The sequence below is a fragment of the Apus apus genome, chromosome 9 (genome assembly GCF_020740795.1).
Source record: "Apus apus isolate bApuApu2 chromosome 9, bApuApu2.pri.cur, whole genome shotgun sequence".
Lineage (NCBI taxonomy): Eukaryota > Metazoa > Chordata > Aves > Apodiformes > Apodidae > Apus > Apus apus.
In genome coordinates this window covers 9,360,432-9,374,354 of record NC_067290.1, presented here as the reverse complement: position 1 = coordinate 9,374,354, position 13,923 = coordinate 9,360,432, and the positions used below count along the sequence as shown (strand labels likewise).

The 13,923-nt window shown below is 47.2% G+C and overlaps 2 protein-coding genes across 3 annotated transcripts in view; both read right to left on the bottom strand.

The window, feature by feature from the left end:
• Window positions 1-8,942, bottom strand: part of ABTB1 (ankyrin repeat and BTB domain containing 1) — a 28,192-nt gene extending 19,250 nt beyond the window's left edge. Inside the window, exons 1-7 of one of the 2 annotated variants that reach the window (XM_051627498.1) lie at window positions 8,762-8,942; window positions 6,964-7,026; window positions 5,822-5,877; window positions 4,712-4,856; window positions 2,646-2,805; window positions 1,690-1,735; window positions 576-692 (exon numbers count right to left, since the gene is read on the bottom strand). In XM_051627498.1, coding sequence (XP_051483458.1) covers window positions 576-692; window positions 1,690-1,735; window positions 2,646-2,805; window positions 4,712-4,856; window positions 5,822-5,877; window positions 6,964-7,026; window positions 8,762-8,817 — 643 coding nt within the window. In that variant the 5' untranslated portion in view covers window positions 8,818-8,942. The remainder of the gene's footprint in view (window positions 1-575; window positions 693-1,689; window positions 1,736-2,645; window positions 2,806-4,711; window positions 4,857-5,821; window positions 5,878-6,963; window positions 7,027-8,761) is intronic. The other variant, XM_051627499.1, reaches the window with a different exon arrangement.
• A 542-nt stretch (window positions 8,943-9,484) lies between these two features.
• PODXL2 (podocalyxin like 2) overlaps window positions 9,485-13,923 on the bottom strand; it is a 33,009-nt gene continuing 28,570 nt past the window's right edge. Inside the window, exon 8 of the mRNA XM_051627864.1 lies at window positions 9,485-13,889. Coding sequence (XP_051483824.1) covers window positions 13,680-13,889 — 210 coding nt within the window. The 3' untranslated portion in view covers window positions 9,485-13,679. The remainder of the gene's footprint in view (window positions 13,890-13,923) is intronic.

Sequence of the window (13,923 nt, the reverse complement as noted above, 5' to 3'; positions counted from 1 at the left end):
GATTAGATCACAAGTTCTCTGGGTAACAAAACGCCCTTAAACAGAGGGCTGCGTCATTTAAGGTTTGGCACATACGTGTGTAACAAACACACTCGTGCTTTCAGAACACTTCTCTGCTCTTAAAAAAGTGTTGTACCTCTCTCTGCATTAATTTTGACCCAATTATCAAATGTTTAACTTTGGTTAGGGGTCAGATAAATGCAGAAAAGCACTTTTAATTGCATGTATCACATCTCCCCAGGGATTTAAACAAGCCCCTGTGCCGAAGGGCACTTCACAATATACCCCACAGCGCTCCACTGAATGTCTGGCAACCACAGCTAAGTCCTGCTGCCCTGGCTGCTCTGCTATAATGAAAACATTCAACATAAATGATAAACATGCATATATCCAAAACCACTACAGCTGGCCTAGAGATCCCACAAGTGAAAACTCATGCAAACATGGGAATTCCACAACAGAGACATTTTCTGGAAGCCCCAAGAACACGACAAAATATCCACCATCACACCTTCTTTTTTCTCCCCGCAAAGACAGACAGGCACAGTGGAGGAAACAGCAAGTAAAATACTTACCAAATTCATAGACTTTTTTACATTTGGTCTCCAAATCATCTATGAGGTCCTGCAGCCGACACTGCTTGGCCAACCTCTTGCAATCATTTACATATTCTACGTCGATATCAAGACGACCTGCCAAGCAGAAATGCAGCCAGCTCTTTTAACCCATATATCATTGGTGTAAAAATGGGAAAAGTTAAGGACTGAAGACTTAATGGCACAAGTTCAGTAATTATACACTTTTCATCATCCAGATACAACTCAGTCCAAGAAGCGAAGCTGGTAACCTATTGCTTCAATGAATCCCAGTTTGGCATCTAACTCACATTCCCACTTTTCAGTGTCTAGCCTAACAGTTTAATTTAGGAGGCTGAAGACTGAGCAGGCTCATTCAAAAGATGTCTAATTCCCTCAGAAAATCAAAAATAGCAGCACAACAGCAGCTTACATGACTGCCATCATTGGCTACCTGGCTTTGGGCAAGAAAAGCCTTTAGGCTCACAAGCTGTCATCCCAAAATGTTTTACAATCACTGAAAACATGGCAGTGAACATTTCTGAAAACAGGGACCAGGGGAAGGTGAGCCTTGAAGATGAAGTTATTTTCTGGCACCACCTCCTGGCCTGAAACAGCTCAGCACTTACAACGTGTTCAATAAAACATCTGGCATTTTCAAAGGAGGTTTAGGCTCAGCTTCTTTTTGGAAAAAATATTAGAAAGTAGTCAAATCACTCAGCACACACTGTTCAGGTCCATCAGACTAAAAATGTCCTGCATGTGAATATGGCTTTTCACCATGTTAGGGGATTGTTATCCCAGAAGACAGATTAACTTAAGTTCAAAACACGTTCTCCATATCCATTCACCAATCAACCTAAGCCAATTCTTTTTTTTTTTAATTGACTGTATAGTTATCGGCAGGACAACAACCGGCAAAGGGCACAAACAACTTGGATGAGCTGGGGATTGCTCACATTATCCCTTTCTGCCAGCAGAGAGGATGTGTTGGAGACTCCTGCACCCAAACATGGCTGTTTGCAAGCCTGTGCTGCCCAAGCAGTGCTGTGGCAGAGGCACAGCCAGCTGCCCACCATCCATGTGTACATCCCTTAGAGAACAAGTCATTTACCTGTGTACAGATACTGTAGAAGAGAGCCAAAGGCTGCTGGATTAATCTAAAATAAAATATAAGAAAATTACTTTTAGAATTCCTAGAAACTTAGTAACAAACTTGAATACCTGGATACAATCATGATCCTGAACAAGTGAAAAAAAAACCACACTTAAATAGCACCTCAGACACTGCACCCATTTCCCTAGTTCCTTGCTGCCATTCCACCTGGTTTACACAGCTCTTTAACTGTATCAACTGCTACTAATCCATATACCTAGGGGGACAGGACCTGACTAAAGGAGGCAATCCAAAGACACACTTATAATACAGGGTCTGTAAAATACAGTCTTTCACTGGTCACAAACATTTTCAACTCTTCTTAATTTGAGAGGAAAGATGTGTTCTTGTACAAAGAGAAAGGAGAGACATTAAGTGATGTCCTGAGAAACTGGAAGTATGTTTGTTAGGAAAGGTTTTGCACAGCCACAATGAAGCTAAAGAAACATATGCCAGAGTATTGGTGATTAATGGATGGAATGCACTTATGGCCTATTTAGTTTTTGCTGCAAAGGTAACAAAAGGGACTCAATTAGTGCCAATTGTGGAGGTGATGTCTTCACTACAGACCACCTGTCCACCAGGAATAAGACAGACTCAACTCATCCCACAGAGAAGCTGTGTTGCAGCTGGCAGATGGTAACAGCTACCTGCTACTGCAATTAATGAAGATATGTTTGAGCCCATAACAGAGGGAACAAAGAGGAAATACACATTTTATAGCCTTTTGTTATCTGAATAAGATGCTATCTTACTGCATTAAGTGTCTCCACAAGCACCTCTCCTTGACTAGGGTCATTCTGAGCTCTGGGCCTATTCACGTGGAAGTTAACCCTCAAACTGTCCTTCCTACTCCTCTCACCCAGCTGAAACAGTCAAAGAAAGGAAAGAGCTGGAAGCACAGCCTTGCTCACCAGTGGATGCTTCAGCACTATCATGTTCTTCCCTTTCCATTTGGTTTCAAACATTTCAGCAAAGTAGGCGCTGCGAGCACCGAGAATGCAGCGGTGGGCACAGAAGGATTTGCCATGAACAATGAAAACAATGTCACTTTGGTAACCCTGCTCCAGCAACCTGTAAGGAACGGAGACAGAGGAAATTTATTGCAGAATGAGAGAGAATGGAATAAAGCTAGTGGGGGACATGGCACGATTAGGCCTAAATGAAATCCCTCTGGATACTGCAGTCTCTCCCAGCCCAGTTAGGTGGCCAGCACAGGGGAGCTTGTACTTCACAAACTAGACTAGGATCTCTCACTCTCTCCAATGACTCAAAAGTTTTGTTAAGTGTAAGAGGAAGGCTGGAGAATGAAACCTTCCTGCCCTCAGGTGAACCTCTGAACACAGGGAACAGATTTTTAAAGAGGAGCTAGTTGCCCCCAAACACACCTCTAAAGGTTAATCCTGCTTTTAAATTGTCAGATGACAAAAATCCCTACAGACACACACACTTTCAAAAAGAACCACCCCACCACAAAGTAAGGTGCAACCTTCCTGCTTTCTGAGCACTGTAGTGTGCCTGCTTTAACCATGCAGCAAATAGGAGAGGACCTGATGTCACCCACTTCAGGAGAAGGAAGGATGTTACAGACATGAAATGCAGGCAATTGCCACATCAGAGATGAAGTCTTATGATTACATGTCCACACCTTCATCTTTTAAAGGAAAAAAGCCAAGACTGCTACTTGTAGAGTTTACAGCAACTATCAACAGTTTCCCAATGCCCACCACCCCTTGTATATTTATCCTCACAAACATCCCCAAAAGGTTAAAGCAGGCAGACATCAGGCATCACACTCCTTCTAGAGAGCAGGACTGGTACACAGAAACATGTAGGGTCACACAAAGAGATTAAGTCAGAGCAGCATCTTGACTGCTGATCTCAGTCTCCTGCCACTAGAACATCCTCCCTGCTAGTGCTTCTGTTTTGTTTTGGGCAAGACAAGTGCTTGGGTTTTGCCCTCCACTGTTGCCCTTTGTTTCAATTTTAACACAAAGCCTGAAAAGAGCACATTTTGTTTTTCATATGTGCTCAACCCTGTATCAACTGAGCCACAAACTTACCCCGGGAGTAATAAGTCAACCTGCAAAATCCTACTTCCCTGGAAGGCACAATCAGATTTTATTCAGTTAAATGAGTTTTCTTCTGTCCCTCTTTCTCCACAGCTTCAGAAACTAGGACTAAATAATAACAGGAAGATTGTCAGATCTTCCTAGGACTTTTGTGCTCTCCGATTTTGAAGACACAGATGCTGCAACCTTGTTGTTTGTGTTTGGTTGGTTGTTTTTTTTTTTAAAGTCAGTCCAATGGGAAGGAAAAGTAAAAACAAACCCAAGTCTGTATAACAATATGAAAACTACCAGGGCAGAAAAACAGCCAAAAGAAAAGAATGATACTATTCCTCTACTCCAAGAGCAAATTAGCCACCTTCTATAGCTCTAGGCTAAGACTATGAGATGTGACAAGCAACTCTGAGGAACACCTTAAGATATAACACATTTTAATGAACAAAGAACTGAGCACTGTCCATATACGTCACTTTGAGACTTCTTAAGACGCTCTGTCTCAGAAATGAGACACCTGTCATCACTGCTGGAAACCTCAGCTAGGGAAATTCAGGCCTGAAACTTAACTTCAGATGACATATTACCCTGAATTGCCGACACAGTTTCAGCAATCTGATCTTGGTTTGACAAGTCAAGGATGACAGTCTAATGCTTCTGCATTAGAAAGACCAGCTTTCTGTTGGCTCTAGAGTCTGTATCTAAGCCACTGGAGGCTGTATTTTAAACACACACATACCTGGAAGTCATCCCTTAGAGTACAGGGGAAGGAAGCTCTACAAGTGAGGAATGAGACAGGCTACTAATCAGTTGCCTTTCAAATCTGCCCTTGACAGAGAAGCTGAATATCCAGCTTAACAACTAAGACAGGCTGGCAGACAGAACACATTGCATGTGGAGCTGCCTCAGCTGCTCACCTCTGAAGGAAGACATCATAGTAGTCTCTCTTCATGCACTTGGCTGTGATCTGCTTGTACTCCTTCAGCAGGCGGCGGATGGCGTCGCTCAGAGCTCCGTACAAACAACGTTCCCCATCAAAAGTGTTTGCCTCACATTTTGCTCCTGCAAAACGATCACAGGTAGATGCCAGCAGGCATTTACATCTTTCTCAAGTGTGCCAGAACAGTCATTAAATGAGTATGACTTGGCTGGTGACATGTTGCACTGTGAACCCCTATGCTAATGAGTATATTTACAACCGCTAAGCTCCCCTTGCATGTGCCTAACCTAAAGCTGTTCTCCCACAGCACAATCCCTTCTTAAGTCATGACTCATTTAACGTGACCCTGGCAACAGGCCTCTCAGCATGGTTCCAGCAGTGCCCTGGGAAGAAGAATCTCACTGTACAAAGAGTATGATCACTCATTAGACTTGAAACAGCTCCTCCTAAGAGATGCCTCTTTAGTTTAGAGTCTGCTAGAAATTGGGATTTTCCTAATTTAGAATTACAGTAGTGGCTGATTAAGATGCTCTGAATGCAGTGGAAGAGACAAACCTTTTAAGACGTGACTCTGCACTCTGATTCCTCTGCCAGAACACAGAACATCACCACTACCTACAGGAATTTGGGTGCTGGGAACCAAATGGGCAGGCACTTTGCCTGGAGAGTTTGTCTTGCTTTGCCTGGGGACAGTGAAAGCCCTTGCTTTTCAGCTTTAAGTCCTGTTTAAAATTTTTGCAAGGCTATCTCAGAAGAATACAAGAAAGTTTTATACAGATAGTTCTTCAGATAGGTACAATTCTTGCATCAGTATACTCCCAACAGCAATGCACCTTTGCAAAACATCAGGTGTGACCTTAGAAAGTCTCACTGCCTCAAGTCATAACAGAACACTTCCCTACAGCAAATGGTCTGCAAAAGGGACTATAAGAGTCTATCCAGGGCTCCCACTGCAGCCTGACATTGCTCATCAGATGGCTGGTTGTAAGAGAATTAGTTTCCACAGGGACAGCCAGAAGGATACACAACTCCTACAGATCAGTATGCAGAAATGTACTGCACCCATAACCACCATACTTTTGCTCACCATTGGCTAGGAGATAGCGTACAAGCTCCTCATGTCCACAGAGGCAAGCATAATACCTGACAAGAAAAAGAGAACGAAAGTTAAAGATACAGTAAGAAGCAAAATTCAGTGTCTGGGCACACCACAGCATGCAGACCTCAGCACTGAGCTATGCATAATAAGCTCAGAAGATGATAGTAGTGAGGAATTGCTGCTGTAATAGCATAGAAGTATAAACTCAGCAGTAGACTAAGCAGGATCTGTTCCCAGCACTCCTAGGTACTGCTGTCCTGGAAGGAGATCTCAAGGTCCCAATCTGGGTTCTGTATCTTTTGTTGCATCACCAGCTGCCAAATCTACCCTCATTTTAATGGAGCTGGTTTCATTGGCAGTCAGCAATTCCACTGAATTCTGAAAACCACTCCTTGCTCCTCCTGTTGCCAATCAGACTGCTGCACACTGTGATAACAAGGGCACAGGACCCACATTGGATGTACAGCAGATCCACCCCTCAAAGTCCTACTGAGGATGAGCTTCATTTTCTCTTTCACCACCTAAGCCCTTCATGATTCTCTTTCACAAGACCCTCAAATTGTCCTAAAAACTAGGAGAAATCCCTAACTTGCAACACAGCTAACAAATGTCAATCTGCCTTTACATTGCAAAGTTATTTGGTACTCTACATATATCACAGATGTCTGAATGCACTTTGGAGTTGGGATGTGGGGAGGTAAAAAAGTCACATCACCCTCCAAGCACCAGCATGGGGACTCCTCACTACCTACTTCATGCTCACAGCCCTGCCAGAGATTTTGCATTTCCTCAAGCCAAACCTTCGTGCAAAAACCCGTGCTCAAATGCCATGAAAAAGCTTAGGAAAAGCCTGATCAGGCCAAAATCAGACTGCTTAGTCCAGGTAATTTGGTCACAAAATTAATCACCCTTCTGAGCACTACTACAACAAGTGTCAGTCAGAATGGGAAACAAAGACATATTTAACACAGCCTCCGCAGAGAAGAAAAGCAGAAAAATGCAGCCAAGCCTCCCCAAAAGCAGAATCTGAGATGTTCTGTAACAGTGCTCCTAGCTGCTGATGTAGAGAGAGGAAAAGAGCTCTGAAAAACCTCCCCTCCCACCCAGCAGGACTAGGCTGCAGGACTCACAGAGGTGTACTGTCCCATTTATCACGGACATTAATTTCCACATCTCGCTGTTCAAGAAGGTATCTGGAAGAAAAGGGAGAGTGAAGTTATAACTTTAGACAGCTGCTCACTCAGTCCCATTTTCTTATTTCAAAAGATGTAACTTTTGACTATACAGTAAGTTCTAAAGGTAGGAGGACATTGCATTCAACATTGGGAGTTGTCAGCAGCGGCTGAAGGAGCACCAGTCAAATCCTCAACCCAAGGAACAGCTAGACAGCTCTATTTCAATCTTCAGTGGTGCACATGGGGAAGGAGGTGAACTAAACCCACCTCCTGCTGACTCCTAACAGGGCAGCAATCACAAAAGAAGCCTGAGCACCTCAGCAGTACCTTCACATCCTCCTACAATGCTGACAGCCTGGATGCTTACAAATATGTGACTAAGTTGACAAGGCCAAGGCTGGACTCCCATCCTGCTGGTGGCTTTTCTTGCCACAAGTAACAACATCAATGTCACTCCAGACTGCTCTTAATTCCTGCCACTTCCTTGTCCTGCTTATTTAAGCTGTACTAAATGCTGCTAGCACTCCCTGTTTGGCACCTCTAGAAGCCAGCTCTTGCCCTGCACACAAGCCTCCTACACAGCCTGGCTCTTGTTATAGTCTGTCCCCAACTACTGCAACAGCTAGCTCTCAGAAGTCCCTCTCAGCCTTCTCAAAGATTCTCAAGTTGTTTACTCATCCACCACATCAGTCCCTTCTTTCACTTCCCCCATTCCTGTCTCAAACCACAGGTTCCTCTGACCACAGTTAAAATCCTAAGCAACTCAGCTCCTTTCTACTCAGCCCCTTGTGGTCAACTCATCCCCTCCACTTTGACAGCATTCCCAGACCTGTCATTTCTATACTAGCACTTCTATGCTGCTCATCTTGAACCTCTGCAAGGGCACCTGCAGGGCCTCTCCTTCCACAGTAAAGGTGCAACCTTCTACTTGCAATAAAATAATGCGAATACACAACTGGTAACAATGTTCCTCAGGCCTCATGTATCTGCTTAATTATCCTTTGTTAACGAGCACCTTGAAATAGAGAGGCTCTTTACAATTATCTGGGAAAGGTCCACATGTTGGGAGCTGGGGGAACTCATTAGGATCAAAAGGTGAAGAGTACTCTTAGACTCAAACCACGCGATGCAGCAGAGTCTGTTGGAAATGCCAGGCCTCTGCACCACAGCATCCATTCCCCCTGCAAACAAGCCCTCCTCGCCTGGAACCACTGCACCAAGTCATACTGCTTCAGCCTCAGCAAGGAGGCTCGAGCTGAAGCTCAGCAGCCCGGTGTGTCTCAGAGATACCAGCACCGTCCGCAGCACCAGGCACCTACACATTTTCATAACCATTATTTTCCAGAGATCTGGCTTCCTAGGAGCGCAGCTTCCCACGGCAGACAAGGAGCGACTGAAGAGCCTTCTGCAAGGCCATTTGCCAATCAGCGTCTCTAACAATTCCACACACGCCAGCCGCCCGATCCTCGAGACACCCGAGCGGGAAGGAGGCCCGCGGGCCGTACCGAGAACCCGGCACCAGCGAACCCGGAGACCCAATCCCGGATTGGGGGGGGGGGGAAGCAATTTCAGCGGCCGGGTCAGACCGGGCAGGGCTGCTCCTAAACATGCCCCGGGGGGCTGCCGCGAGGCCTTCGGCCCCGCAGTCCCACCCCGGGGCTGGCCCTGCTCCCCCCGGAGGATTAAAGCAGTTGCGGGCAGCGGGGACACCGGGAGCTGCCCCCCCGGCCCGGCCCGGCCCGGCCCAGCTCACCGCACGCGGCTCACGTCCCCTCTCTTGCAGCTGATGAACAGGTCGCTGGTGTCCATGGCCGGGGCAGGCCGCGGGGCGGCGGTGCCGCATTGACGCGGAGAACGGAGGGCAGCCGCAAGGGAGCGGGCCGGGCCGGGCCGGGCCGGGCCTGGGGCAGCAGCCGGGGCAGCGGCGGGACGGAAGCGGCGCGGAGGGAAACACGGCGGGGCGGGGCGGGGCGGCCGCGCGTCACAGCGGAGCCAGCCCCGCGGGCACAGCGCCCTCCCGTGGGCTGGAGGAGCAACCGCGGGGGGCGCTGGGACACGGGGCGGGGGGGGTTGGGGGGGGCAAAGCGGGAGCAACGGGATGGTTGGAAAAATAGTGGAAGGGCTGCCCGGCCCTGGCACCGGCTGCCCAGGGAAAGGGTGGAGTCACCATCCCCGGAGGTGTTTAGCAGGTGTGTAGATGTAGCAGTGAGGGACATGGGTTAGTAGCCCAGCGGTGCTGGGTTAACTGTTGGGCTTGGTGATATTAAAGGTCTGTTCCAAACAGAACAACGTCGTGGGGCAGAGGGGGCAAGGCTGACCCCCCCGTCCCGGCACAGGGACCCTGGCCGACCCCCCCATCCCGGCAGAGGGACCCTGGCCGACCCCCCCATCCCGGCACAGGGACCCTGGCCAACACCCCAGTAACCCGTGTGGTGGACATGAACAGCTATGCAAAGGACTCCACGCAGGTCAGTGTTCAGACACCCAGGAGGTGCATTTTATTGCAAAGAAAACAAAACCACAACCCTGTTGCTCCCAGGGCCAGACACAAGTGCTTCTAAGTGTTCTCCAGCAGCGATGCCGAGCAGTGGCCAGAGCTTGCAAACAGTTTAGGTCCAGCAGGAACAAGGGTGTTGAGAAGATCAGCTGGGAGCTTGGCTGTCAGCCGAGACAAACCCACAACACTTTTGTGAGCCAGCACAGATGAAGGTGGCTGGTGTCTCTGACCAAGCTGTCCCAAACCCTCTGTGAAGCACAGATGTGCTCCTGCGTGGCTGTGAAGATGGACAGGAACAGACAAGCTGCCGAGAGCACCAGCTGCTGTGGGATCCTGCTGCTGTGCTTCAAGGTCATCCTGTAATAATCCATAAAGTAGCTCCATTTCATACTGCATCCTTTGCCAGAGGGATCCTTACGGTGGTATCTTGAACTGTGTTCTCAACTTGCATTACACACTCCACAGCACAGTAACTGGGTCACTTCTCATTGTTCCTCTACACCCCACATACCACAAGGCTGTCTGCAGGATGCCAGCTTCGATCATGTGTTGGACTCTACATTATAGATGCTCTTCTAGACATCTGTACAACACCTGGGAGTAACCTGCAGCTTGGCCATCCCAGACCACATCTGGTCACCATCCCACAGAGATAGAGAGCCACTCTGGTCTTGGCCATGCATCCAGCTGATGCCATCGCCAGCATTCCCCAGGGTGCAAGATCTCTTCGCATCTGATGCTCTCTCTGAAGAACCTCCTCTGTTTCAAGCCAGAGCCTCTGCTTTCTGACCAAGCACCCCAGGAAGAAAGGGGGCAAGTGGAGGAGAAAGGGGGGGAGATGGAGCCGAGACCCTGTATTGCTACCCAGGGCCTCCAGACCACTCCAGGGAATGTCCCATCCCATTACTTTGTGGGGGGGACACACCCTCACACCATCTATCCCTTATGTGCTTGGTGGGAGCCCCTCTGTTCACAGCCCCCCCCCCCCCTCCCCCCGCAAATAAAGCAAGTGGCTATTCTAGGCAGGTCACAGGAAACAGATAAACAGAGCTCAGAGGTGGGTAAAAAAGTCCTTTCTTTAAAATTTTTCGTCTCCAATTCCCAGCAGCCACCAGGTGTCAGTGCGATCAAAAGTTTGGTAGATGGGACTACAGTGAAGTCTGAATAGGTCGAAAATGGTTTTTCAGGAATCACTTTGTCTCCTGCATCTGCTCTGTTGCCTGGCACACTGCCCTGAGAAGTCCAGCTTTGACAGCTTTGTTAAAAAGAAGTTTAACTACATTAAGGAGATAGAAAAGCTTCCTGTTACAAATGCTAAGACAAAGTTCTCTTCTTCAAATCCTCCCTATACAGAGCTGGAAACCCAAGCACTGCCCGACAGTGAAGGTGTGCTCTCAAGAGACCTCTCCACAGTGCTCCCCAGTCTGCAGGTTTCCAGAGAAGATGTGTCTGCAAGGCTGGCAGGAGAGAGACAACAGTGCAATCGACTTAACAAGATCAGCCTAGTGCAAAAAATTATACAGAGAAAAAGCAAATGGTAAAGGTATAAAAAGTATCACCAGACTAAAGGGAAATACTATTAACCAGTAGATTTCTGGAGCTAAAATGAGATCATACAGTGAGGTGCACCTTGTCAGAGACAGCAGAAAGTTGCTCTCAGCCTCATGACGGCCACCCTGAGACACTCCCAAGATCACCTGGATGCTCCAGACACATGAGAGTACTCTACAGCCTCCAGAAAACCTTCAGGCCATAAAAAGCCAGAAGAGCAAATCAGGAGAACTTGCTAGCTTTTTAATAAGCCTGCATAGCCCCCTTGTTTGTTTTTAAAGTCTGAAAACTTCACACTGGATCAGCAGCTGCTGAGCCCAGTCAGAGCACTGCTTTATCAGCACCTTGTTGCTTCTCTGAATCAGTAAAGTGGAGAGACAAGAAGGCAGCAAAGCAGCTCCTAGCAATGAAGTGCAAGAAGGAAATGTTCTGTGGGTGAAACAATTCACATCTGATTGGTGGGATTATCCTTTTAATAGCAACTGGGCATTAAAAACGTATTTCATTAAGATTATTGGACTAAGAAACACTTATATGGTGAAACTGCCTAAAGGCCACAGCCAGGCCTCCTTATGCTAAGTGCTAAACAAACTTGCATTTTAACTCCATGCTTTACTTTACTCACCATAACAACAACTTGCGTTTAACCCTGCGGGTCCCAAAGTGCCATGAACAGAGAGAGACACTGATCTTGTGCAGTTTAACTGCACAGACCCATCAAACTCAACAGGAGCCACCAGTGAGGGGTGGTCAGAGAAGGGCCACGTGTGGCTGTCCACGTACATGGACTGTCCCCCATTATGAACTGCTGGGGCAGGAGAGGGATCTCCTCTGAGCATCTCTGCAACCCTACCAACATGATACAAATGGAGCTGATGGTCACCATCTCCTCCATAACACAGGGAAAGGTATGGAGGCAGGATAGAAACACTGAAAACTGGAATCTGATTGGAAACCAAAGGCTATCACCCTTCTTGACTCCCTAACAGACTGTTATCAATGTGGTCCTACAGTGAGGTGATCTGTGATCCAGTTTGTATGCAAAACGCTATGCAAAATGAAACAACAGACTCTTGTACCTTGACTTTAGGCACTCACATCAGGGATGAACATGCTAAAAATATCTATACACACAGGGATAGATTTACAGGCTTGGCATCAGGCTGCGTATCTGGAGTCTTTCTGTACAAAGGTTCCCCTAAAGACCAAATGCAAAGCTGCAGCTTGCAGTAAGCAAGCATGCAGATCACCATAACAGAGAAGAAAGCTGTTGCCTCTGACCAAAGCAAGTCCCTCAATCCCTCGATGACAGAAGAAACAAATGTTCTGGGATTTCAGACTTGACAGTAGTTCTGAGTTTGGGTTTAGGCAGGGCTCAGAGAACAATTACACACATTCACATGCCTTTCATCACAAGCCTCCAGAGAGCTAGAGCCTCAAAGTTGCCTGAGGCATGCCTGAGACAAGTTCATTGGGGAGCTCTTAGATCTGGTTCTCATCTCATCTGCACTGGCTTTTACACTTGCTTAAATGCAGTGATTTTAAAGATGTTACTCCAGTTTACACCTATGTGACATTAAACGCTTCCCTCCCTCCTCCAGGAAGGATACTGAAAAGGAAACAAAGGACCAGAAAATTATCTGAGTTTTTACTTTTCTCCCTGTTTTAAAAGTCTCACATTGTCTTTATACTGATCTCAAAAAAGACCAGCTGAAACCAAACTATGGTGAAGAACTGAAGAGGAGTGGAGAAGGCCTGCCAGTTGAAAACTGAGACTTTGGGATACTTTGCTGCTGATTTCACAGGCTGTTGCATGAGAGGCAGGTAGGTTTCGTTTTTGAGGAACTCTCCAAACTAAAGCAAATTTCCAGCTTAGATGCTGCACCATGGCACCAAATCCTCTGCAATCAGTCAAGGAAGGGTAAAGTGCTCAAAATTTGGAAACTCAGCTTGGAGTTGTGGAGCTGAAAAAGGGAGTGGGGCTATTTGTGGAATGAGGAGAGAAATGAGATGACAGCAGGATGTTTTCCCCAAATGTAAACATCAGCCCAGCTAATTAGCAGCTGAATACTAGAGCACTAAAAAAAAAAAAATCTTCTCACACATGGAATGCAAATTCTGCCCAGGATATTGACTGAGTCTTGACTCCCCTCCATCCAGAATGCGCAGGTTTTACTGCACCTGCAGGGACTGAACATGATCTCAAGGTCAGGATCTGGCTGCTGTAGCTCCAGGTGCACTCCCAAAGTGAATTTACTCCCCAAAGATGGACTCTTGGTGGCAGACTTAGCCTCACCACCTTGCTTCTCAAGCCCAGCCACTCTCAGACACTACCAGAGAGCTACAGTAAGTGCATTTAAAGATGATGAAAGTATTGGTGCTACTGATAGGAACACACACAAAGACCTACACACCCACCCCTCCCGCTTCCCTCTGTCCAGTGATCCTCCTGGCTCCAAGCTTCAGATGTGTGCTCAGGACTTCCATTGTGAAAAATTGCACAAACACTTGACCTGTCTCAAGCCTTTAAGAAGTTCCTGAGAAGCGACCTGATCCCATGGTCCATAGTCAAGACAGGAAAGAGACAAGTGTATTTAAGGGGTTGGTTCCTTCCCTTCTTTTTCTAAAGATGTGTGTCTTCCTCAAACACATCCACATCCTCGCTTGCCTGCTTACTGATCAGGACATCCCAGCTGTCGGGGCCATTGATGGTTTTTCCACCATTCACGCTTGGCTTCTTTTCCTGCATTTCTGACTGGCTGTCACTGGCTACATCCAAGGTGGGGTTGTCATGGCAGCCATTCTCAACAAAGCGCAGCTCCTCGCCGTGCGACTGCAAAGGGGGAGAGGAACATAAATGGAGACAA